Here is a 27420-nt window from a genome sequence, read left to right on the forward strand (position 1 = left end):
GCTAGGTAACGGCAAAGTGCCAGTTGATTGTCAAATAAGTGACATTAATGTCAGTGGAACTAAAAAAGTTTATAAAAACTCAGGATTCATTTTATTATTTTTATCAATGGCTAGACGTTTATCTCCAATCCATCCAGCAACTTTAGGAATAACCCCATAATCGAGAAATTTAAAATCTTTATCTGACAGTGAAATGCTTATCTGGAGGAACAACAACATGTACACACCAGCAATTACTGTTTTCAAAAAAAGGCAGTTTTTATTGCAGTTTTAAGTAATGCGATGATTTCCAGCTTTCAACCACACGGCATTAGATTGAAATGTTGATAACAGCATCCTCCATTTTTACTGAACATGACGTTAAAGATGTGTAAAAGTTTAAAATAAATTCATATCTTACTGCAGCAGCGAAATCTAACACCGGATTCAATGGGGAAAATATGTTAAATTTGTTTTACAATTTAAATCACAACTTCCTGGTTTTGAGGGTTTTGATTCCAGTGAAAATATCTTAGTAAACTTGAAATTAGACAAAACTAACTTACAGGTAACTGTTCAGGAAAATATAGGAGCTTTTTATGGCCATAATTGCTTGATATTGATGGAAAATGTACTGTATGTATAAGTTCCACTTACAACAGGGCATTTTCCGCATATATTTAAGGAATTATTGACTTAGAAAGCTCCTATATTTTGCTGAAAATTAACTTTTAAGTTAGTTTTGTCATATTTCAAATGTACTAGGAAAAAAAACAGGATAAATATAAAGATAAACAACTAAAATTTACTGTTAACCATGATGGAGGATCTGTGTGGAACTTTGTAATCACTGAACTTTTGACCTAAATGTTTCAAAACATATGCTACTTCAGTGAAATGTGACTTTATTTTCACCTTTTTTTTTCATATCTTTACCAGGTCTTACAAATAAGTACGGAGGGCGCCAAGAAAGTAGTCGGGAAATGAAAACAAAGGGAACAAAGGCACACAGACACGTGGCAGATTCACTAGTTCTCATCTACTCAAACTATTTCATCAAGCGGGTAGAAAAACACAACGAAAACATTCATCCTGCATAGTCCCAAAGCATTTTGTCTTTTTATGCAACAGGTTTACAGAGGCAGACTCACACGTCATCCCTAAAATCAGCATCTAATTGGATTATTATACTTTCTCTGTTACATTTTAAATAATATTCAGATCACTTGGCTCACTGTAAAAAGCCTCAGCTCGCTCTGATCTCTGATTATATTGTACTTAACTATGGTAAAATGCTGTTTTATATCCGAAAATGTTACAACAGCTGAGCCAGACTGCCTGTTAGGCAACAGAGAGAAAACACAGACGGACTGATAAAGACACGGCGGACTCAACGGACAGGGACGCACGGTGGGGACGGACGGTGATGTGGGACTTTATCTGCGTGAAGCGTAAACCGGCTCTGAAATGCAGTGGAGATGAAGACGGAGGCAGTACAGCAGCTATTTCTGCATCCATGTTGGAAAAGTTCAGGACATGCAGGATCTTCCTTCACTCAAGTTTGATTCAGGAGAGAGAGAGATGGGCTCAGAGCGTAAAGGTCAAGGGTCAGATGAAAGCGCACATCAGTGAGGTACGACGGCATGCCACGGCCGGATAAAAAGGAGTAGATTTCCGACAAAAAACTCAGAAATGTTGCGGATTAATAGCTGAAATTTTCTAGAACAAAACAAGTAAAATTTTTGCTCCAAAAGACGAAAGTTTATGAAAAAAAAGTCAAAAATTTTTAGATTAATTTCAGAATTAAAATAAAGAAAATCTGAGCTGGAAAAGTTAAAATTTGCAAGAGAAAAACTCAGAAATGTTGGCATTAATCACTATAGAAAATTTTAGAACTCGTCTCTTGGAATTTGTTTCAGCTTCATATGTCCAAAATTTTTGACTTTTCCAACTCAGAAAGTTCCACATTTTTTCAGTAAAATTTCTGACATTTATCTTAAATTAATCTGAAAATTTCTTAGTTTCTTGTAAATTTGTTTTACTTTTGGAGCTCAGAGAAATGTGATTTTCCAAGAAAATTTCTGAGATGAATCTCAAAATGTATGAGTTTTTGCTCTCACAAAGTTTCAACTTTTGGAGCTCAGGAATCTAATTGTTTTATTCAGAATATTTCTGAGATTAATCTGAAAATTTCTGATTTTCTTTTCTTGCAAACTTTTCAAACTCAGAAACTTGAAAGATTCTTTAGGAAAAATTGCAAGATTAATCTCAAAAATTCAAAAATAAATTCTTGTAATTGTTTTTACTTTTGGAACTTATAATTTTTCTTGTTTTTTTTTTTCAGATTATTTCTGAGGTTAATCTAAAAATTTCAGAGTTTTGTTTTTCAGAAATGTGCTCCTTTTTTGTATCTATATAGGCCCCACCAGGCCATCGCAGTGAGGAGCAGTCACTTTGTTTAACAGTTGAATTGTCTGTTTTTCCAGTGCATCTTTGGCGCCCCCTAGCAGGGAGATAGAGCAGGGCTGTTCTCTGTGCTGATGTTGACCAGACATTCACTTGATTTGAAGCTAGCCAGAGATTTGGTGCTTGGAAGAGAAGCCAAAGACCCACACAGACCCATCATGGAAGGGGTGTAGTCCTTTACTGTAGGGGAAACAAAGCAGCCATTTTAAATCTTCAGGGTAAATAATCATTTAGGGTTTTAAGAGTAAACATCTCAGTGGCTGCAGCGTCACCTGTGCACCAGGTTCCTCCGTTCTGTTTGCCCTCGATCCTCTGGGAGTCGGAGTCCAGGCTGACCTCCACTGACAGCAGCTCGGTGCTCGGGAAACTCCTCCTGCAGGTCAACAGGAGGACAAGAGAGGGAGACGCTCAGCAGCCGCCCCGGAATCGTATTAATCTGAGTTAACTGACAGACAAATTGAATGCAGTCAATATTCCTGTTCGCAGTGAGCTCTGCTTCTGGTTTCAGTGTGTGGTAGTAAATTTCGTTAAAACAAAGAAAGAAAACTTCAGCCAGTAATTTTAATATATTTGTAATTTAACACACATTTATCCAGTGGAAAAAAAACTAAATGAAACTTTTTTTAAATTATTTTTTCACCAAAACTTTTAAAGATGGTTTGTTAAAAAAAAAAAAAATAGAATAAAAATAAATATTGTGCCAATTTTATCTAACAATTCCCAGAATTCATAGCTAAAAGTGTTTAAATCCTTAATCCATGACTTCCTTTATCCTTTAAATCCATAAATATAACGTGACAAAAAAGAGAAGAAAATGCAAAAAAAGAATAAAAACAGAAAGGGCAATAAAAGAGATTGGAAAAAAAAACAAAGGAAGAAAAATAATGGCATCCCCATAATAGCAAAAATAAATAAAAACTATTTAACTAGAAACAAACAAACATAGATTACAAAACCAATGTATGAAAAAAAATCTGTGATTTTTAACCAAGCAAACCTAAACCATTTGTTTCAAATTTTGCAAGATAAATTGTAAATAAACACGACCTTTGAATTATTCAGACTTCTCATATACAGGTCCTTCTAAAAAAATTAGCATATTGTGATAAAGTTCATTATTTTCCATAATGTAATGATAAAAATTAAACTGTCATATATTTTAGATTCATTGCACACCAACTGAAATATTTCAGGTCTTTTATTGTTTTAATACTGATGATTTTGGCATACAGCTCATGAAAACCCAAAATCCCTGTCTCAAAGAATTTGCATATTTCATCCGACCAATAAAAGAAAAGTGCTTTAATACCAAAAAAGTCAACCTTCAAATAATTATGTCCAGTTATGCACTCAATACTTGGTCAGGAATCCTTTTGCAGCCTTCAATGCGGCATGGAGGCAATCAGCCTGTGGCTCTGCTGAGGTGCTATGGAGGCCCAGGATGCTTCGATAGCCTTAAGCTCATCCAGAGTTTTGGGTCTTGTGTCTCTCAACTTTCTCTTCACAATGTCCCACAGATTCTCTATGGGTCTCACATGGTGGGACTGTATTGTGTTTTCAAATCTCAGTGAAGTAAAGATTGTTGTTCCAACAACATAATAATAAACTGTTGTATTTAGATGAAGTTTTGCCAGTCGAACCTGCGGAAAAGCTTCATGTCCTCTTGGATGTCATAGGGGTCAAGGGTCGGCCACTGGTTGATGAGGGGGATCGGCAGATCTTTGGCCAGGTGGTTGGAGTCGCATGGAATCAGGCTCGTCCTGATGCACAGCAGGGGGAGACATGACGGAAATATTACGGTTTATTTTTCTTCCAAAGACCAAAAAGAGAAAAACCTGACATAAAGCACTTCAAATTAAAGCTGACCTATAATGCAAAATGAACTTTTTACACATTTTCATACTTCCATTCGGGTCTCAACTCATTCTAAAAACAATCCAGGCGCTTAAAAAGACAACAAAACATCCAACTGTTTTTGGCAATAAGTTAATGTTTTCTGTTGTGTGGAAAATGACAAAACTGCACCGTCAAATGCAACCCAACTGGAGCTCCAGCATGTTTGATTTTACAGCTGCATGCTGTGTACAATGGCTGCTGGAAAAGACAAGTGTTTTGTTCTTGTCTTACCATCCAGAAGCCCCTACTATCTGCATTCTTGTTAGCTGTGCAGGAAGCTCTACTAATGCTTTTCAAAGCTACACGGTTGTATAATTATGCGCGTTTCCAGCCATTTTCACGTGCAGCAGTTTATTTGGATTTAAAGCGACAGGACGCCCTAAAACTGCTCATTTTGAAAAGAGCTCAACAGGGAGAACTGCACAGACTAAAATCTCATGATCTAAAAATTATGTGTTCAACAACTGAAATAAACATGTTTTGTGAAACCCAGAAACCTTCAAAGAGGCTTCATGGGTCACCTGTACAGATTGGTGGTTAGTTAAATGGCCTGCAGCGCCATTTAACATAATACAAAGAGAGGAACAAGTTAAATAAAAATAACAGATACTAATGCATTTTTTCAGATGTACTAAATAGTTAGCATGTGCTACTGTTGCGCAGATCTGCTCATTAGTTCAGATGTGGGTGCATGAATAGACATTTGTGTGTGCACGCACACACACACACACACACATCAGTGTGCCACTCTGCAGCACTTCTCAGCAGGTGAAAGAAATCTGACCCAATCAGCAGCACCCTCAACTCAGGTAATATAAGGAATTCACAAACCACTTTACTGGTTTTGCAACAGAGCTGAGGAAGGCAAACACAGCCTCCAAAGCAGCATTTCATGGGAAAGGACTTATAAGGACTACCGGTAAGCCACTAACTGGGCTCAATTGAATGTAATTTGACTGTAGTTTCACATTTGAGAAAAGGAATGCATAATTTATTGAAGTAAAAGTTTGCACTGCTAGCTTTTACAGTTTGGTTCCACTAAATGTATGTTAAGATATCTAATGTAAAAAACTTATGTCCTAAGAAACAGAAAAAAAAGGTAATTCTAAAATGTTTGGATTTGTTTGATTCAAATTCAACCAGGCATGGAATTTAATAATTTAATACTTGAATTTATGGTTAAAATTGTAAAATAAATGCATGTTCAAGGTTAAAAATGGAATTAATTGAGATAAATTATTAACTTTGAACCAAATGTCTAAAATGTATGTTAAAATATTTTGTATGTGTGTTGTAGGTTTTTCACCTGTTCATTGATTCTCACTCATTGGTGAAAATAAAAAAGATTGAGTGAATTCCTGAAGTCTCCAAGTCCTCCTTTTCAAGTGTAGGAAGCCATGAAATTATAAGACACTTGACAGTGAAAAACCGCTCCAACCAGAGGAGATTCCATTCTGCAACCAGAGACTGAAATCTGCTATCTGTCTTCCAAAGGAGGAAAATGGCTGAATTAAAGTGCCTTGATGACCTTAAAGCAGAGAGGACAACAGTTAAAAGACTTTTCTCCCGTTTTGCAAATAACATTACGAGGACCTACATGGAAATGTCTAAGGAGGAACTGGAGGAGAACTACAAGAAGCTTACACTGGAGAGCTCCAAAGTTATGGAAGCAAATGAGGATGTGGAGGCTGCTTATATGGCTGAGTGCAAAGCAACTGCAGCAGAGGAGCTGAGTAATCTTCAGAAAGCCGACATAGAGAAGACGGAGAAAGAATGTGAACTAAAGCTTAAAGAAGCCAAACTCCTTATCCGAGAGACAATGTGGACCACATATGGAGAGAAGGAACTGTCCCTGGCTCTACTAGTTGCAGAGGATGAGTGCAAGAATGTTTCCTCCATCGGGCCAGACACAACTCTGGAGGCATACGAGTTTATGCTCACCCATTTGGAGAAATTGATCCAGAAGGCAAAGGAAGCACACCAAAATTGGAACCGTTGGGCCCCATCTGCCGAGGAAAAGGATTTTAACTACCGTTAAGGGAGCTAGAGGTGTGCCTCCTAGGCTGGTATCCCAGAAAGCTGTCTTTATTGACGCAGCAAGTAAGAAGGACACAACAGAGGCAAAAGCCTTGGTCCACAGTCTACCTCCAGTAGCTGCAATAAAGCTGAAAGCCACAGCTTTACCAAAGTTTGGTGGAAGTAAACGAGACTATTACAGATGGAGAAAAGAATGGGAGGCTCTCCAGAAGCAAGGTGAACCATCTGGTTCGAAAGAGGTAAAGAAATTTCAATTGCTTGATAGTCTCGATGAAAAAGTGGCTAGAGATTTACGCCTGTCAACATACAATTCATCAGATGAGATCTTCAGAGTCCTGGACAATCGTTTTGGGAACAAAGCTACCATTGCTCTTGAGATTATTGAAGAATTACAAGCAATTCCACCAGTGAGAAATGGTCAACCTAGACGAATAATAGAACTTATCCAAGCTTTGGAGAAGCTCTTAGTGACTTAAATGAGCTAGGAAATGTAGATGCCATAAAGAACCCACTGGTGACTAAATCCATAGAGAGTAAGCTTCCAGAAACTTTAAAGAAAGACTGGCTCACCCATAACGCAACTGAGAAAGACACTAGTCACCAGAATTACTTTGACAAGTTTATGGTGTCCTTAGATCACAAGAATCCATTTATGAACAACTAGATCAACTGAAAGATCTCGTTGAACCCATCAGAGAGAAATCCAAGTTCTTAAAATGTGCCAGAACCAAAACAACCAAGCACAGCAGTGACATATCAGGCTGCATTGTTTGTGGTGATCCAAAGCACAGGAAGAAACTGTATTTCTGCAGAAGGTTTAGGATCAATCTAAAGCCATCAGAGAAGAGAGATATAGTTCAGCAACTCGGTGCCTGCAAGAGATGCCTTGAAATCCATAACGGTGATTACTGTAAGAAAACTGATTACCTGTGCAAGAACCCAGAGTGTAAAGACCAACATCACTTTCTTCTCTGCTTACTCGCTAGACCACAGTCCCAAAGAACACCTAAATCTAGTTCAGAGAAAGCAGAGAGCAAAAGACATACTGAAGCCCAAGAAGAGTTTCTTTCCAAACTCCCACCTGAGCTGGCTCAGCAATGTAAAGATGCCTTTTGCAATGTTGTGTCAAGAGCGCACAACTCCACTTTTACTAACACAGGCCTTCTAGAGGAGAATGGCTTAAATGAGTTTCCAGTTATCCTGATGATTCTTAACGTCACAGCCAATGATGGACAAAGAATTGGAACCCTCATTGACCTGGCATCAGACACAAACTACATTACACATAAAGCTGCAAGTAAGTTGAATCTTAGAAGTGAAGATGTAACGCTTGTGGTCCATGGTGTTGGAGGGATGCAGGTGTCTGTTGAAACGAAGCGCTATCTCCTTAAGATACGTGTCAATACTCCAAGAGGGACCCTCAAATCGCATCAACTGATCTGCTATGGGCTTGACAGGATCGCAGAAGTTCATAGACATGTCCCTGCCACAAAGCTTCAGAGGATTTTCCCAGATGTCTCCTTGAAAGACCTTACAAGACCTAAAGAGATACAGCTCCTGATTAGCCATAAAGAAGGTCAACTTGTACCTCAAAAAGTTCGCTCTGTCGGGGACCTGGTGTTATGGAATGGACCACTTGGCAAAACGATTGGAGGCACACATCCGGACCTCTTTGAAGAAGTTACCTTAATGGCCCATACATCAGAGACACACTTTGCAAGATCAATGAGGACTGCAGCAGTTAAATACAGTGAACTCACCTGCAAATCTTCAGCTTCCTATCAGTCTCCCAAGCATCCTTTCATCCAATCCAATGCAGCCACTACCAGCAAAGACTTTCTGAAGTGGTGGGAATGGGAAAGCATCGGAGCAGCCTGCGTGCCAAAATGTGGAGGATGTCGCTGCGGGAATTGCCAACCTGGAGGGAAGGAAATGTCTTTGGCTGAGGAGAAAGAGATGGAGATGGTGAGAAATGGCTTGACATATGTCAATGGTGACCACCACACTCCTGAGCCACACTGGCACGCCAAATATCCATGGACAGAAGATTTGGCTTCTCTCCCTAACAATAGGAAAGCAGTAGAAGCTACATTCCTCAGGACGGAAAAACAGTTGGCAAAGGATCCAGAGTGGAGATTGGCCTATGCTTCACAAGTCCATGAAATGGTCGATCGCAAAGCTGCAGTGAAACTGTCCAAAGAAGTACTACAAAGCTGGACTGGGCCAGTGTGGTATATAAGTCATCTGATTGCACTAAATCCACATTCTATATCTACTCCAGTGAGGCTAGTGTGGAACAGCAGCCAGAAGTACAGAGGTCTGAGTTTGAATGACATGTTGATTAAAGGTCCTGATGTCTTAAATCCGATCAGAGCTGTCCTCCTGAGGTTCCGAGCTGGTGTCTTTGCTGCCCTTGGAGACATCCAAAAAATGTACAACTCTGTGTGGTTAGAAGAGAGAGAGGTTCATCTGCACAGGTTTCTGTGGCGTGACGGTGAGGATGCTGAAATAGAAGATTTTGCCATAACAAGGGTCAATATTGGAGATAAACCTGCTGGCTGTATAGCACAAGTTGCCATGCGGGAGACTGCCAGCTTACCCTCATTCACACAATTCAAAGAGGAGAAACGTGTGCTGGAAGAAGACGTCTACGTCGATGACATCTTGACATCTCACAACAACCTTGACCACCTGAAACTCCTCACATCCAACATTGAGCAGATCCTTAAAGCTGGAGGATTTTTTATGAAGCCCTGGGTCTACTCTAGTCAAGGTGGGAGGGAAGAGTCAAGAGAAGTTAACATGGAGTTAAAGACCATGATCTTGCCTAACCAGCTCGCTGAAAACGATAACAAAGCCCTCGGTCTGGGTTACTGTGTTGAAGATGACAAGCTGCATGTCATGGTTGCAGTGAACTTTTCCAAGAGGAAGAAGAAAATGCGCCTTGGTCAGGACCTGCTAAGAGAAGAAGTAAAAGGACAAACTCCAAATCCTCTTACCAGAAGAGAACTGTTGAGTCAAGTCTCTGCTCTCTATGATCCACTTGGTCTTGTGACTCCTGCAAAGCAGAAGGGAGCCATTCTGGTTCGAAGGGCTTTCAAGAAGCAAAGCTAATGTATTGCACAAAAGACACCTGGGATGCAGCTCTGTCCAAAGAGCTCCGAGAGGATGCCATAAAGCTGCTAGAAGAATATGCTGACCTGAGCCAACTCAGATTCATCAGATCCCTGACACCACCAGACCCATATGCAGGTCCAATTGGCATCACATTTTCTGATGGCAGTGAGCATGCATATGGTGCTGTGTTGTACCTACGTTGGGAATGCACTGATGGTGTAAGTGTGAGGTTGGTTGAGTCTAAGGCCAAACTGACTCCTCTCAACCGCAGTGGTGACCCCGTGAAAGCGGAGATATGTGGAGCAGTCTTTGCAGCCCGGCTAAAGACCCATTTCCAGAAACATTGCCGAATCAAAGTTGAGAAGTGGCTCCATCTCGTTGACAGCCAAACTGTCTTGGGCGCAATACAGCGAGAGAGTTATGGATATCAGACCTTCTTCGCCAATCGGGTTGGAGAGATCCAGAGTAGCACTAATGTCCAAGACTGGTGGTGGATTCCAGGATCAGCAAATATTGCAGATATTATCACTAGAGGGGCAAGTCCTGCTTGCTTAACCGAAGACTCAGTGTGGCAGTTGGGTCCAAGTTTCCTTCAACTTCCTGAACGCGAGTGGCCAAAGAAATCTGCAAATGATGTTGCTGTGCAAGCAAGAGACAATGTTATAAAAATACAGAAGAAAACATTTGTTGCTGTACTTACCCGAAGTCAACTGAAAGAACAAAATTCAATCAGAGTCCAGAATAAACTGATCATCTCTAGGAGGCCGCCTACAGCAGCAGTAGTCCAGCAACTAGTGGACGTGAGGCACTTCAACAGTTGAGAAAACTGATAGGGGTAGTTGCATGGATTTGGAGAGCAGCAAAAAAGTTCCTGCATGTCAAGGTCACAGATAAAGAAAAGTGGGAGGTGGTCCCTTCATCTGGTGTCATAACAGTTGGCGAAAGAGAAGATGTGTTCAGAGACCTATGCCTGGCAGCACAAGAAGGTGTACAATTTCCAACTACAACGACTGATAGACTGGTTGTCTACAAAGATGGAACAAGTGGACTCTTGATGTGTGGCGGCAGAGTTCAGACTTTTAAGGAGGACCACAGAGCCGTTCCTCTGTTGCCCTTCCAATCTTGGATCTCCACCCTTCTAGCCCGAGCAGCACACAGTGAAGGACATGATGGAGTGGCAGGAACTTTGCTGCGTATGTGGAAGAAAGCATGGGTCATCAGAGGACGAGTCATTGCCAGAAAAGTTGTTGATGAGTGTGTAGTGTGCAAAAAGGTGAGAGCAAAAACCTGTCAGCAAATAATGGGGGATCTGCCTGAAGAAAGGTCTAGTCCAAGTGCACCATTTCAGTTCATATCTGTTGATTTGTTTGGCCCTTACCAAGTGAAAGATGACGTCAAGAAAAGAGTGAGCATGAAGGTTTGGGGTGTGTTGTTCTGCTGTATGTCAAGTAGAGCCATTCATGTTGAATTGGCAAACACACTATCTACAGAGAGCTTCATACTTGCCTACCAGAGGTTTACATCCATCAGAGGTCATCCCCAGAAGGTGTGGTCTGACCCAGGTACGAACTTTATTGGGGCAAAACCCATTCTGCAAGAAATGTATGCTTACCTGAGACAGCAAGACAAATTCTCACTTGAAGAGTATGCTGCAAAAAATGGGACTCACTGGACATGGAAAATTCTTCCAGCCGATTCACCACATCGCAACGGCGCAGCTGAAGCTGCTGTCAAGGTCATTAAAAGAGCGTTCCAAAGTCTTGGCAGAGTGGAAGGCCTTACCTTCAGTGAGTTTCTTACGACGATTAAGCTAGCTGCCAATCTAGCCAACGAAAGACCTATTGATGCTAGAGTACAGAGCCATGAAGATCGAATCCAGTACATCACTCCAAACACCCTGTTGCTCGGTCGAGCTACAAAAAGTGGAGATTTCAAGACATTTGACTATACCACTTATCCCTTTAAAAGGCTGCAAGAAATACAAACTCAAGTTGACTACTTTTGGAGGTCCTGGAGTCAACTTGCAGGTCCCAACTTGTTTGTCCGTGGCAAGTGGCATACTGCTGAAAGAAATGTTGCTATTGGCGATGTGGTTTGGCTCTGCGACCAAAACGCGCTAAGGGGACAATTCAAGATGGGTAGAGTTGTTGCTGTGAATCCTGATTGCAAAGGCATAGTCCGGGATGTTTATGTGAAAGTTTCTCCAAGTGGGTATAGTTCGGGAAATACACCAAAACCTCCTGTGAAATGTTCTGGATTGGTGAAGGAGGTTCAGGGCACCATACTCCATCGGGATGTCCGGCGCCTTGTAGTGCTCATCCCAGCAGAAGACCAAGCAGAGGGAACCAGCTCACTTAAAAAATGCGATCTTCCCAGGTAAAACCTTGCAAGATCGAGTGGGAGGTGTTGCGCAGATCTGCTCATTAGTTCAGATGTGGGTGCATGAATAGACATTTGTGTGTGCACGCGCACACACACACACATCAGTGTGCCACTCTGCAGCACTTCTCAGCAGGTGAAAGAAATCTGACCCAATCAGCAGCACCCTCAACTCAGGTAATATAAGGAATTCACAAACCACTTTACTGGTTTTGCAACAGAGCTGAGGAAGGCAAACACAGCCTCCAAAGCAGCATTTCATGGGAAAGGACTTATAAGGACTACCGGTAAGCCACTAACTGGGCTCAATTGAATGTAATTTGACTGTAGTTTCACATTTGAGAAAAGGAATGCATAATTTATTGAAGTAAAAGTTTGCACTGCTAGCTTTTACAGTTTGATTCCACTAAATGTATGTTAAGATATCTAATGTAAAAAACATATGTCCTAAGAAACAGAAAAAAAAGGTAATTCTAAAATGTTTGGATTTGTTTGATTCAAATTCAACCAGGCATGGAATTTAATAATTTAATACTTGAATTTATGGTTAAAATTGTAAAATAAATGCATGTTCAAGGTTAAAAATGGAATTAATTGAGATAAATTATTAACTTTGAAACAAATGTCTAAATGTATGTTAAAATATTTTGTATGTGTGTTGTAGGTTTTTCACCTGTTCATTGATTCTCACTCATTGGTGAAAATAAAAAAGATTGAGTGAATTCCTGAAGTCTCCAAGTCCTCCTTTTCAAGTGTAGGAAGCCATGAAATTATAAGACACTTGACAGCTACCATTAATTTTGTGAATGAATTCCTGTCCTGCTGAGTAAATCTGCTATAACCTTCAAGTTTGGAAGATTCCCCTGATCTGATCTTATGACAGACACAATGAAGAGTTCATGTTTAGAGACTCACAGTTGCTCCTGCAGCTCCAGGATTACAGCCTCCAGCTCCTTCTTCTCTTGTTGGCTTTGGCTCTGAATTTCCTCCAGCTGGGATTTCAGCTTCTTGTTCTCCGTCTCCGTGTTCTTCAGCTGAGATTCACGCAGGCGTACCAGCTCCTCCAGGTACCCCTGACAATGTTTTCCAAATTTATGTGTTTGATTTTTTACCAATAATGCACTGGTGATTATTTAGTAATGTGTTTATGACAGCACATTTTTAAACAAATTGCAACGTGTAAGAAAAGGAAATAAACTGGAGGAGTAAAAAAATCTGACTGAGATTAAACTGAGAAATTTTCTAGAAAAAACATGGACCTGTCTGAGCTTGAAATGTCTAAAATTTGAGAGAAAAATCTCTGAAATTTTGAGATTAAATTTCTAAAAGAATTTAATTTCTCATCTTGAAAAGTAGAACATTTGCTAGAAAAAACTCAGGTTAAAATTAAAAACTGTCTAGAAAAAACTAGAAAATTCCTGAGCCTGAACAGTCAAAAAATTATATAAATTTCGAGATTAATCTGAAAAAGATTAGAGCTTTTCAGAGCTTGAAAAGTTTTTTAAAAAAATGCTAGAAATTACTAACTAGAACTTTTGAGATTAATCTGAAAAATAAAAAAAACTTAGAACTTTCAGAGCTAGAAGAGCAAGAGAGTAATCTCAAAATGTTAATGTGAAACGCAAACATTTCTGAGTTTCAAAACTTGCAAATTGTCAACACACAATTCTTGACTTTGTGGGAATTTCTGAGCTTAATCTCAAAATTTCTGAGTTTTTTTGGCAGAATTTTTCCCCTGTTTTTCTACCTACACTGTTTCTAAATTGAGAGGCTGCTTGGTGATGAAGCAGTGAAATGTGCAAACACCTTCTGAGCGTTGACAATCTTGAACCTCTGCTCCATTTTGCGGCACTTTGTGCTCCAACTCTCATCGTCGGTGACCAGTGGGACGTACGGATGCTCGGGGATGCTGTCGTCGCTGGCGCTGCTGTCGACGCTCCGCCGATCATCATCACTCAAGTATTCATAGCTGCACAGAAAACAACTACTGCACTTCCTCTCTTTCTCTCTGTGTGACTGTTTTACGGCCATCTTGTTTTACTGCTTAAAGTAAGATGGCCGACCTGACTGATGCAGCTTCTTTCTCATTTTAAACTCCAGAGTGAAACACTGAACATTCCTGCTGCTGTCTAAACAACCTTATCTGCTGCTTCGCCGCCGTTACCTCTGTGTGAATTTCAAGTATGGAGTGTAGTCGATCACCGCCGGGGATTTCCCGTCCAGGGCCTCTCCTTTCAGGCAGAAACTGTGATAAGGAAGATGCTCTAAATTAAGACTGTAAATTACAGCAACAAAAATATTACTCTCTACAGAAAGGTCAAAGGTTAACCCTCGTACCTGAAATCTATGGCTCCCACGCCAATGAGCATCCCTGTTAGCACTGTGGCTTCTTCTCTCAGCATTATGGCTCCTTCTGAGTAAAACCTCCTGAAGCGCAACGACAACAACAGATACAGAAGAACATGGTTACTGAAAAGGACAGGCAGCCATTTTAAAGGAGAGTCAGCGCCGAGGCGGCCCAACAGCGGCCCACCATGTTTTTATATTAAAAGATGTTAAGAACACATACATGAGCTTTACAGCCCAGACACAGAGCCACTCTGAGCAGCATGTTGAGATGTTAATGAAGCACATGGTTCTTTGTTCACAAAGATAAATCATTCTCACCGCTTGCTCAACACGCATCTCTTCAAGCGCAACTGCATGTTCTACCTGCAGTTCACATAGAGCTGCACAAGCAGAGCCAACGTGGTGGAGTTTAATCTCTTACGTTGATGTAGGTGGGCCAGGGGCTTATAATACACTGGGGGAAACCCTGTATAAATGTATGACTCCTGGATTTCTGGGCTTCTCACCCCAGCTCTAAGGGAGCCCAGAGACCCTACAGCGAAAACAAAATGACCTCCTCATACATACATATATATATATATATATATATATATATATATATATATATATATATATATATATATATATATATATATATATATATAGCATTATATATATATATATATATATATATAATGCTCTTCAGTGATTGGAAACAAGCTAGCTAACCGTCACATGAAGTGATGGTTAGCTTGCAATTAATCAGCGTTTCTCTACCATTTGCACCATTTTCTGCTTGTTCCATGCTTGTGTTAAAAAATTGAATTGAGGTGGTCATTGCATTTACAAAAAATAACATGTTATTTTAACAAAATAATGTTATGCTTCAAAGGCAAACGTGATAAAATCTTGTCAGATAAACATAAAATTCAACAACCTAGCATTAATAAAATGTATTCAAGTTGCGATAACGTGATTCAATTTCGTCAGACTGATCTCCCGCCGAAGAGGGTCTGGCGAGATCAGGAAATCACGCGAGATGCTAGCGAGATTACGGAAGCTCACTGTTTTGCGCCTGGGAAAACTTCATATTACATATTAAACTACAGATGTTTGTGCAAAGGCAATACCTATTCTTAAATTATGTTTCTATGCTTTACTTAAGTTTCACTAAGCTGTTTAGTCAATTCAAGTAATGTGAATAATGTACATGTTTGTCCTGAGAAAGGTACAAGACCAAGTTATTTTGAGTAAACTGTATTTGAATATTTTTGTCACTGGAGTGAAGGCGTCAGCCCAGTAGTGCGCATGCGCAGTAAAGTGCGGGGACACTTCCAGAATGTTTGTGGACTTGTACGTTGGAAGAAGCAGAGCTTCGCTAAAGGCAGGTTATTCGTCTTCATTATGTTTTCATGTGACATGTATGCCTTTACTATTCGCATATAAGGTTACAGGTTGATTTTTCTTATAAAAGATTGTGCATAAAAGTCTTCGCAGGCTAATATGCTAATGTTAGCATGGGCTCATGAGTCCAACATTAGCTAAAACTGCCATGACTTTTACTTGAGTTTTTGTCCACGATAAGATATCTGTCTAATAATTACCTACCTTTCAACTACAGCCCCTTAGCATGATTTTAAGGATAAACCAAGCCAGCTAACGTTCATGTTGCACTAATATCACTCGGCCATGCTGAGTGTGACGTGGCTTTCAGGAACAATCCGATTCTTTTATTACAGCTCTATGCCCTGAACGGGAGAGCTCAAGTCTCAGTTAGTGAGAGCCGTTTTTTGTTTTTTATGACTTTACTAATTTTTTGCCTCCGAGTGGTGAACTTTATATAATTCGTAAATTGATTTCATACAAAAAGTGCTCCCGCACTTTCCATATACATGCCCTCTGTCCACCGCACTTTTTCAGCAGTTACAACAATTTCATCTGTTACTTACATTTAGTGTTTTCTGAGCCGCCTTTAAATGCAACATTACCGTTAAGATGCTCGCACCAGCGGGTTCGTGACAGAGATGTGTTCCTGCGCAGAGGTACTTCTCTGCAGGACACTATTGGCACTGACGAACTGTGGTAGGCTGAACTATTTTGATGTTTCTTGTTACTAATTAAACACCAACGTTAAAGGTTTTGTTTAAACTATTAATGTAAAGTAGCTTAAATGGATGTTCAAATGGGTTGCCATATGGCAAGAGTTTATACCTTTTGCAGTAAAGTGCCTGCACTGCACACGTAAAAGAAAATGGATAACAGTTTTGAAAATACAGTTCTGTTGTACCTTTTCTAATTGTTCTTTCTACCCTTTAACCCACTGCTGTCTTAAAACACTTAATTTAATAGCACTTAAAAAAATGTCTTTGAATTAACGTAATTTAATCATGGAAAGATTTTCCGCACGATTAATAGCTTTCTTTCAGCATGAAGCATGTTTGTTGAGCTAACTTACATTTCATGAGTTGGATCAACTTAATTAAGTAGTGTGAAGGCATCACTGTAAAATAAGTTGGTTTCAACTAAATTTGCATTCATCTTAATCAAGTAAAGTCAATTATTTGGTTCAAAACATTGCAACGAGTTGGGCTGGCTCTATTAAATTACATTGGGTCCAACTAAAGTAAATGAGTTGAATCAACCTCAAAAGTTAAGTTGAGCCAAAACATTTGCTTTAAATTGGAGTAACAGAATTAGATAGTGCTGAAATAAAGCAAAGTAATCAGGTGGAAAATCTTTCGTTAATCCAAACAGTTATTTCTTTGAGTGAATCCGTTTCTAACGGTCGTTTTCATCATAAGGGATGTTTGGGCTGCACTTGGTCTGGTTCCTCACCTGGGATTGTCTGCATTGGGGGCATGAAGCCCCAGCAGCACAACTCCTAGGATCACTGGGACACTCAAACCCCCCCACCACGATAAGGTGGTACCCCATGGAGGGGACGTGTGCGTGTGTGTGTGTGTGTGTGTGTGTGTGTTAAGTAACCTATTAATTATGTAAGAAAGAGAGAAAATGAGAGAGAGAAGGTTGAACAGGAATTGGGAGGAGAGAGAAGGAATGACATGCAGCAGATTCCCCAGGACTGGGAATTAAATCCAGGTTGACAAACAAAACCTACAAGCAACATCCTAAACAAAACTTAATTTGCAGTCTTGTTGTAAAGCTGGTTAAAAGTGTAAGTGAATTAGGCATTTCCTAGCCCCTTCCTCCTTTACTTTTATAGCAGCAAACACATAAGCTCAACAACACAAAAGCTTCATATTTATTACAAAGTATTCGTCTAAGAATCGATTTCTTCCTGAAATAGAAATGATTTCTGATCAAGTTCTGTTTTCATACTTTCATGGATTGTTCTTCTTTTTTCCCTTTTCTACAGTTTTTTATGTTAAATTTAACTTTTTTGTTAAGTTTGTTGACTTTTGACTTTTCAAATTTGCTCTTGGAGCGTCGCACCATTCAGAGGCTGCAACCTCCGTGGGTTTGGTTCCTTTCCTCGGTTCCTCTCTCACTGTCAGGATGGGGTGGTAGGTGATGGTGAGGAGAGACGCTGAGACCCAGATAAGATGAGGAATATGATGATTTTAATGAATAATAAAGCTCAAACAGTCCAGGAACAGGCAGCACGGCAGAGAGTAGCACACAGCTAATACCGGTAGCAACTGATAACTAGAGACTGAAAACAAGAGCTAAGCTAACCAGGACTTATCAGTTCTACTGGAGAGCAACAACTCACATTCAACGTATGTAGGACAGCAATAGACAAGGATCCGACGAAGAACAGAGACAACAGGTGAGACTAAATACACATGGGGTAATCAAGGGAACGAGACACACCTGGGAGACAATCAAAGGGGAAGACGCAGAGACAGGACTTACAGGGAACAGAATCACACAGAAAAAATAAAAAATAAACACACAGAAACATGGATCATGACACTCGCACGTCTTTCTCCTTCTCCAAATATTAAAATCATTCTCAGGCCTTATCTTCACTCTTTTGTTTTCTTTTTTTTCTTAATCGCAATGTGTTCCAAATTCTTTTCCAAATAGAAATTTTGGATTTTTTTCTTTTTACCATCCTGGAGGGTTTCAGTGCCTGGATCGACCAAATCCTCCAGGATGGTTTCTGCAGTGATCTCAGTCTCTTCCTCAGATTCCGGATCCGAGGAACAACCTGCTAAGGTTTCTCCTGATAGATCCTCCTCTGGGGAAACCTCCTGACTTACAGCTTTGACCAGGCTGACTGGGCTCTGCAAGTTTTCTTCCTCCTGCCCTTGGAAATCTTCTTCCTCACCTCTCAGAGTTTCAGGCATCAGTAGATCTTATTCTTTCCAACTCTTTCATACAGCTCATCTCCTTCTGGTATTTGTCTACCTGTTGTTCCAGAGAGGTTACATCGGATTCATACTGACAGGTTAGCTGCTGGTACAAAGCTTTGACTTCCTCCAACTCAGCCTGGGCGTCTCTTTCCTTTTCCTTCAGGAGTTGAATGTCTTTTGCAGCGTTTTCAAGGAGGACGGCATTTGTTGCTCTCATGTTGTCGAGCAGCGCCACGTCCTCCTCCGATTTCTGCTGATGAGCTTCTCTCTCCTGAATTAGCTGGAGCTCAAGGTTTTCTACTTTCTGGTGCAGCGTAGTAGAAAACCTGCGCTCTAACTCACGGATAAACTACTTGCTCTGTTCTCTCAGATGAGCCGTTTCCTCCTCCTTTGTCTTCTGCGTGTATGTTTCGAGCTGCTGCTGTAATTCCATGATGTCTGTGTTATACCTACTTTTTAGCTCATCGTTTGAAAGGTGAACCCGATCAAGATCCTCTAGCAGCAGCTTCTCCGTCTTTTGCATAATGGTGATTTCTCTCTACATTTTTTGGAGGATCTCCTTCTTCTCAGCTCTCAGTTTGTCGATGAGCTGCACGTTCTCATTGGCTCTTTTTGAGTTGGCCTCTTTCTTGTGGTTCACCTCCTGTCGATATGCTTCCATGTCTTGTTTGAGCCCAGAAACTTTGATTTTATGCTTGTAGATGAGATAATTGTAGGAACGTTTGATCTGATTCAAGTCTTCCTTCAAAAGTTTCTCACGGTCTTGCAGGAAAGCGATGTTTTTTGACATTTCCTGAGACATTTGGTCCTTTTCAGCTCTCAGATTCTCCAGGAGTCGTCATTGCTCACTAAGCCTCTCCTCACAAAACTTCGCTTAACAAAGCTTTTGTGTCCCGGCCTCCTGCCTCACCTGGGAAATGTCGGTTTCATACTAAGAGCGCAGCTCCTTGTAGGAAGTCTGGAGTCCGTCCAGTTCTTCTCAGAGGGCATTACTTTTCTCTCTCTCTGCCAGTATTTGAGCTACAAATGATTCCTTGTTGAGGAGTTGAACCACCTTTAGCTCCACAAAGTCTTGCTGCAAGTCCTGGACTCCCCTTCTCGTGGCGTGATGGGGCCCCATCACTCCACTCTGGTTTGTCGGCGTACGATGAAACATTTTCTCCGAAATACAATCACTAAAATTGTCGTAAACTACCTGAACGGTCGATTCGAAAGAGCTTTGCGAATGTCTGAACGGGTCAGTGATATTGCAAGCAATGAAAAATATGCAGAGTTGCGTTGCATGCAATTCCGCAGTTGATGACACTGAATGAAAAAAGGCTCAACTCCTGTGCTCTTCCTTAGTGTAATGTCCAGCGCACACTACACGAGTTGTTGGCAGACTGTCGGCCCATTTTCAAAACCTGATAGAAATCCTAGGTATAACGGTTCGATCGTGTTCGTCTTGCCGTGTGGTGTCCAGCCACACGGGCACAATGACTACAAGTCCAGTTAACTAATTTTAAAACCAGGCATTAATCAATTATTTACGAGAATCTACCTGTGAAGCATATGGCTAGAGTCAGCGTAAAGTCCTGACTGAATGAAAATCATAACTAGAGGTGTGCCGATCGATCGGTCACCGATCATAATCGGTCGATTTTTGTAAAGAAGTGCATGAACGGTGATCGGCGATCATTGGCTCTTGTTGCCAATACCGATCACCTGCTTCTCATTTCGCAGCCTGCCTGTGCAGCTGGTCTCCTCTTTCCTTCCCACTGCGCCAATGCGCAGCAACAAATCCTAAGCGATGTGGAACTATAACGCACTGAGTGAATGGGGAAGTTTGCGTGTTGCGGCGGTAAATTGAAGCACGTCAAAATGCATCAACACGATGAAGCTAATACGACATAAAAACAATGGCATACTTGACGGAGTTTGGCTACATCGAGGCTCACTGCAGTAAAAAAGACATACGGAGGATCAGATAGCAGGTAAAGCAGCGCACAGCTGCAAACACTCACCCGGATTAGCATGACGGTCAGAAAGCTAAACAAATAACCCGCAAAATTATTCAAGTCTTCGAGCTGCGATGTAAGACGCTGGTTCTGTTCTCGCTGTTGAACCGCTGCTATGTGCTACAGGTAGTAATATTTCACAGACGGAGCGCCGCTTCTGCTCCACCTGGTAGTGACTCTCACACCGAACCTCTGCTTAAAGCTGCAGCATCTAACCTAAGAAAATACATTTTACATATGTATTGAAACTTTCGCTGTCCTAACATGAGACAGATAATCTCTAAAAAAAATAAATAATCGATCTCATCTCAGTCAGAAACAGCCACTCAGAACTAGCAGTAATCAGCTAGCCGCCATGCTATCAGGAAGTTTTCATTCAGTAATTCTGGATTGTTTATTGTAATTGAACCTGTATTTGCCTTTGAATGTAAAGTTTTAAACTTGGAATTTTTTTGGCAATGTTGAGAGGTTTTATTTTGGCTCTTTGCATTATTTAGCGTCTTCAGAGCCTTCATATGTTATCAGTCTGTTAAAGATAGTGTTACCGATAGCAGTACAATTTGCAGAATGCCTGTTTTGTTTAGTTTTCTTCTTGGAAAAAGTTATTAGAAACAAGTTTTTGTCTAAATTGAGGTGAATTCATGGTTCCTTTTTCCACATAATGTAACCGGTAGTGTTTATGAAAAAAATAAAAATAAAAAATAATTATGTGATCGGTATCGGTGATCGGCCCTCATGGGTGATTTGTATCGGTATCAGCAGGAAAAAAACCTGATCGGCACATCTCTAATTATAACCTATTTATGACACGTAAATAGGTTATAACATTATAACATGTTATAACATGTTAACAATGTTATAACATTATTAACATTATAACATTATAGTAGCTGAAAAGTTACCGGGTTCATCAATTGCGGTAGCAATTTAGCTCCAGTTCCTCTCGTCATTTCTATATTCTTTGCACGAAATAAATATTAATGTTGTTTCTACATATCATCTCCAATGTCCGCTGGACTTCGGGTTGCGCCGTGTCGGCTGTTTGGGATTCCCCTCCATAATTTCCCCTCAGAAAGCGCAGAGGAGAATCCGCGCTTTCTGATTAGCTACCTGTCACATTCAACGGGCTGCATTGACGCTTCCAGACGGGGGAAATACCTGATTTAGATCGGAGCGGCCACGACGATCCACCGTAACACACCACACACTGCAGGATGATCGGTTACAAAATCACCAGCGGCCAACAATCTAAGATTGTCATAAGGGGGAAATAAGGGCAAAAAATCGTGTAGTATGAACTACTGCATTAGGTAGTCGGATGTGCTCATCTTCTCTATTTAAATCTAGTGATTACTGAAGGGCAATATAGTATACAGACTTCATAATCTTCACTCTTTTGGTTGAATTTATTTCCACTTTGGCTTTATGTTGTTTAGTTTTTAATCAAGTACGTTTTTTGTTAATGGAGACTGAGAATCCATTTTATTTTTGTTTTTGGTTGTTTTGTTTATTTAGTTTATCAGTTCCAGTGTTATGTGTTTTTTTGAAGATAAAGTGTATCTATCTATGGCAGGAAATCGCGTGCATTTATTAGTCATTTCCATTAAATCAGTGTCAAAAGGTCTTGAAACAATATTATTGTTTATCGCAATAATTTTTTAGACATTTAACCGTCCAGCAAAATTTGTTATCGTGACAGTCCTATTGATGACATCACAGACCTCATCGCCAGTGACATAACAGAGTCTGTGACATCATTTTACCACTAAATATCTGCTCTTTATTCTTATTTACATTCAAAATTGTCCACGATTCACTTGTTTTTATCCCATATTTCAGGGGCATCAAACTGATTTCCATTTTGGTCCAGATCAAAAATCTGAATGTTCTTAAAGGGCCAGATCGTATTGATAAAAACCAATTAATTTGTTAAAATATCAATAAAAAAGGTGTTTCAGCATTCAATAAGTGTTTCTTAAATAACATATTATTGAACATCTTTTCACACCAATCAGTCCGTCCAGGATTGTTTTTGTGGTTTTCTGCAATCAACATCACAGATTTTGTGGTGCTAATTTAGAAATATTTGGAAAGAATATTTACGATATTTGCGCTAATATGTGATGTTAAATGTGACCTTTTATTAGTCGCTCTATCGCTCATGGACTATAACTGAGACAGCAGTCACTTGAACCCAAATGGTTTTGACCAATTTTGAGAATAAAATGTTGATAAACTCAGAAAAATGTGAGGATCTGTTGATTTTTTTTTTTCTCCAATTTTTATACATTGGGAAGTTAATTTTGCTTATTTAGTCAAACATTTATTTTCTTTTGCATAGTGGAAAAAGAGAGTGGGAAAAAAGATTTATAATAAATAGATGTAAACATCCATCCATCCATTTTCTTGCACCCTTTTTCCCTCAGTGGGGTCGGGAGGGGTGCTGGTGCCTATCTCCAGCCAATGTTTCGGGCGAGAGGCGGGGTCACCCTGGACAGGTCGCCAGTCTGTCGCAGGGCAACACAGAGACACACAACCATGCACACACACACTCACACCTAGGGGCAATTTGGAGAGGCCAATTAACCTGACAGTCATGTTTTTGGACTGTGGGAGGAAACCGGAGTACCCGGAGAAAACCCACGCACACACAGGGAGAACATGCAAACTCCATGCAGAAAGACCCCAGGCTGGGAATTGAACCCAGAACCTTCTTGCTGCAAGGCAACAGCTCTACCAACTGCGCCACTGTGCAGCCCCTAGATGTAAACATGAAAAAGTAAAATATAAAAACTATTAACTATTGATTTCTAAATGGATTAGGATTGATTAAGCCTCGTTTTTAATATCAGGCTAAAGACTCAGAAATTGTAAATGAGTAATAGTTGTAATGTACTAGGATTCGGAAAGGTTAAAGTATTGCAGGGTTTCCCCCAGAAAACCTGCTAACCCTGGTGGTCGTAGCCTGGGGTGATGGATGGCTGACTGACAGTCAGGTGATGGAGGACAGTTAGTCATTTAGACTACAGTCAGTCTGACCTGGTTGTCCTGCTGTCCCGCAGAGCAGTGGCGATGTACTCAGACAGCCTCTTCTCCATGAGGGCGACTCTCATCCAGGCTCGACCCTGAAAGCATCAAATGGAAACACGGCTGCAGGTTACACCCACACCGCTATGGTGCTAGCTGCTGTGCTGCTAACTTCTAGCTGCTATGCTACGCTGATAGCTATGTTCCTCTAACAGATAGTTACTCAGGTTGGATTTTTGTGACTCACTTTTGCTCGAGATGTGTTGATGTTTTCCATGCTTTCAATGCTGCTGATGCAGCTGTTGGGGACTTTGGCACATGCCAGGCGGATGTAGTCCCAGTAACTCCTCTGACCGTCAAACCAGCTACTAGAGCCTGGAAAATAACAACATTTTAACAACAAAAATTATCTTTAGGTTTAAAACAGCATAACCACCTATAGGCTGTCAAAATAGCAGCAATAATTTGGGTCATTTGGTCTGTAATAAAGTATTTTCATGCTAACTAAATAGCATGCTAACTAGACTAAATTTAGTCTATTCAGCCTAGACATTAAATATTTAGTTTACCAAGTAAAAATATCTTGCTAGCTTGCTAATAAAATGTCTAATTTGGATTCAAATATAGAGCTGGTAAATTAAAACTTTTTCTCTAAACTAAATATTTAGCTTGCTAGCTAAATGTTTAGTTTGGATTCAGTTGCCAAGCTAAATATTTAGTTGGTAAACACAATATTTATCTTGCTAACTAAATGCTTTGCTAAACAACTGAATATTTAGCTGCTAGCTGAATACTTTGCTCCAAATTAATTATTTAGTTTGCTTGCTAAGTATTTATTATTATTATTTATTTTTTAAATTTATTTAAGTATTTTTTTGCATCTAAATAGTTGCTAAGCTAAATATTTAGGTGGTAAATTAAATATTTAGCTAAATGTGTATTTTACACCTTAATTCTTAGCTAGCAAGCTCAATACTTTGTTTGGAAATAATCAGTTGATAAACTAATTATTTAGCTTGCAAAATTAAATTAAACCACATTTTTTTACTCTCATTGCAGTCTAAATAATCCAAATTATTGCTGTCAATTTTTAACTGTAACTTTTATAAATGGCGCATCATAACCACAAACCAGTTAAATTTAAATCCAGGTAACTTAATGATTGCCAGCGTCTCATTATTTTGGTTTTCAACCTGAAGTTGGACTCTGACATTCGGGTTTACCTTTAAAACGGTGGCTGAGGATGTGTTCAAGGACTGCTGCAAAATTGATGAACTCTTCGGATGAATCATCGATGGGCTCGGCGGTGTATTTCTCTAGCAGAGTCTTAACGGAAAACCTGCGTGGGAGAGAAATAAAAAAGAAAGTGACCAGTGAAAATGGATTTTCCAACAGGAAACTTAACTAATCAAAATATGGCAGCACTTTACTGGTAAAAATATTAAAACCTAACATTATCTCAGCGCTTCTTAAAAATATGTAGAATTTCTACTTGATATTTAGAACCAGATTTGTCTCTAGGTGGCAAGGAAATGGAAGTGAAATGATTTAACCCTCCATGTTGTTATAACACTGGTGACTACTGAGAGCATCACCGCTGATGGATCTTCCTTTCCGTAATCCGGCCTGATGTCATCCACTTCCTGCGAAGACAACCTGGTCATGCCGACTTTCAGGAAGCTCAAAGACTTTACTGAGAGCTTTTATGTTTCTGTCCACACGCAGACAGACATCTATTCACATTTTAAAGGTTAATTCTCAAAAATATTTTTTCAACAAATATAATTATTTGTTGAAATAAAATAATTAAATTTTTTTAAATTTACTTTTAGGAGTATTTTTACTAAACTGTACTTTTTACTTTTTCTTATGAAGTATCTCTTCTTTACTCTTATTTGAGTAAAATGTGTGGATATTTTACCCACTGAATAAAAAAGAGGCATGATTTAACCAAACATTCACCAGACAGACCTGCAGTTTTTGTGAAAGCTGTGAAAGTTTTTTATTGAAAGAAACTGATTAGGAAACATTTACTTTTGCCTGATTTAATTTTTTACTTATATGAATTATTGTCATTTTGGTCTTTAAAATAAAATTTTACAAAATGGCGTCATTGCACTAATGAATTTAGTGCAATAACAGCATTTTATTAATGGTTTTGTGCTTTTCTGCAACAGAATAAAGACTATTTTGAAACAATTTTCAATTTCAGCAAATAAATTGAAGTAAAACTAATCTGTTTTGTATAACTTTAAACCACAGTCTGTCCATTTTCACACATCGATAAGACAAAGCTTAACTTAAAGCGATTTCAGCCTCCATTGTTCCCAAGACAACAATGTCTCATTCAGTTTGGGCTGGACAATAATGGACGACTGTCCTCAAAGTGAGGACATTAGCATTACGGTCACAGCAGCACGGAAAGCAGGACGAATTATTCTCCACTTCACCGTATGATGGGATCTGAAAATGAGCCCAAAAGTTTCTAACAGACATTTAACTGGAGACGACCTGCTAATTCTGCAACTGCAATCTGCAATCAAAATAATAGAAATAGGTTTTCAATCTGCAAATGTATTGTTTTTTATTATTCTATTTTATTGTAAATATTTATATTTTTATTATGCTAGCTTGGCAGAGGTGGGTAGAGTATCCAAAAATTTTACTCAAGTAAGAGTAAAAAAGCATTTGGTAAAAAAAAAAATTACTCAAGAACTAAGTAACTGATCAAATTATTCACAATTTAATATTAAAAATTTACATCATCAGAGGGACCAAAAAATAAAGTTAAGTGGAAATTTTGGTATTTTAAGGACCAAAATGACAATAATTCATATAATTAATAAAAAATAATAGACAATTTAATATTTTTCATTCAGAGGGTAGACAATGTAACGAGTTACTACTTTAGCTTGGTGTTTTGGGGGCTGCTGGAGGTGAAGCTGCTTAACTTGCATATGCCTACGGCCGGCCCTGCCTCATAATGTGATTATGCTTCAGTCCCTGGGGCGCCAAGAAGCTCATGGTAACCAAACCATCAGCGTTCACAGAAATAAACTGCAATTCATCCCTCAGAACCTTCACATGTCCTCCCTTTGGTTACATTTATTATAAATTCATTTTAACACAACAGAAAGGGGAATATTACAGTAAAACATTGAATGAAACTGACCTGCAGACCGTGAGGAGGTTTTTCCTCTCCACCGCCACGTTTCGAGCCGACACCCTCTTCGACACTTCTCCCATCGCCATCGCTGCCTGCACATATCCGGGCTCCATGCGGATGAAAAAGCCCCGGGATGGAGGGACCCCTCCCTGTCGGCCGCGCGCGGCTCCCCCGCGGTCACTGCCGGCGGAGGATGCTGAGGCTGACGGGCCGCATCATCACGTCCGCCGTCCGGCTCCTGCAGCGCGACTGCGTGTTTCTGAGGCAGCGGGAAGGAAGTAAAACCCCGAAACTCATCGGATCATCCGATGATTCGGGTTTATTATGATTCCTGCGTTTAGAGGTCTCAAATGCGCCCGTGTCGTCTCGCGATTTCTCCCCCCTAAATGGTGACTTCATCGTGACGTAAGCGGGGGTGCGTCATCTTCAATCATACAGACGGACATGACGTATTGACTCCAGTGTTTTTTTTGTTGTACATTTTATTTCAACAGATAACATTACATAGAGAATTTTTAACAATGATAAATACTACACTGTAAAAAAAACCCAACTATCTAATTTACGATAAAATTCGGCAGCAGTGTGGCCAGAATTTACGCTAAAATTTATACTGGAAATTTTACTGTATTTATTTGATAAAATTCGCATTTACATATTTTTACCATACTTACGTGGTAAAATTCTGGCAACCAAAGAATTTCACCAT

General features: G+C 39.8%; 1 protein-coding gene across 1 annotated transcript; it reads right to left on the reverse strand.

The window, feature by feature from the left end:
- Window positions 1-233: 233 nt before the first annotated feature.
- LOC103481354 (RUN domain-containing protein 3A) lies at window positions 234-27117 on the reverse strand. The gene is made up of 11 exons (XM_081600640.1): window positions 26718-27117; window positions 24769-24884; window positions 23793-23920; window positions 23558-23643; window positions 14212-14301; window positions 14039-14119; window positions 13681-13843; window positions 12790-12947; window positions 4086-4205; window positions 2718-2818; window positions 234-2625 (listed from the first exon to the last, which is right to left on the reverse strand). Exons 1-11 carry the CDS (start codon window positions 26822-26824, stop codon window positions 2483-2485), a joined length of 1293 nt encoding a protein of 430 aa, XP_081456766.1. The 5' UTR covers window positions 26825-27117; the 3' UTR covers window positions 234-2482.
- Between the last annotated feature and the right edge of the window lie 303 nt (window positions 27118-27420).

Source organism: Poecilia reticulata, chromosome 19 (genome assembly GCF_904066995.2).
Source record: "Poecilia reticulata chromosome 19, P_reticulata-male-v2, whole genome shotgun sequence".
Classification (NCBI taxonomy): domain Eukaryota; kingdom Metazoa; phylum Chordata; class Actinopteri; order Cyprinodontiformes; family Poeciliidae; genus Poecilia; species Poecilia reticulata.

Coding starts and splice junctions, on each gene's coding strand:
- LOC103481354 (XM_081600640.1), bottom strand. CDS start 26,824: ATGGAGCCCGGATATGTGCAGGCAGCGATGGCGATGGGAGAAGTGTCG. Junction 12,948..13,680: donor AGATTGTCAACGCTCAGAAG/GTGTTTGCACAT, acceptor AAACATTGTCAG/GGGTACCTGGAGGAGCTGGT. Junction 2,819..4,085: donor GACATGAAGCTTTTCCGCAG/GTTCGACTGGCA, acceptor GTTGACCTGCAG/GAGGAGTTTCCCGAGCACCG.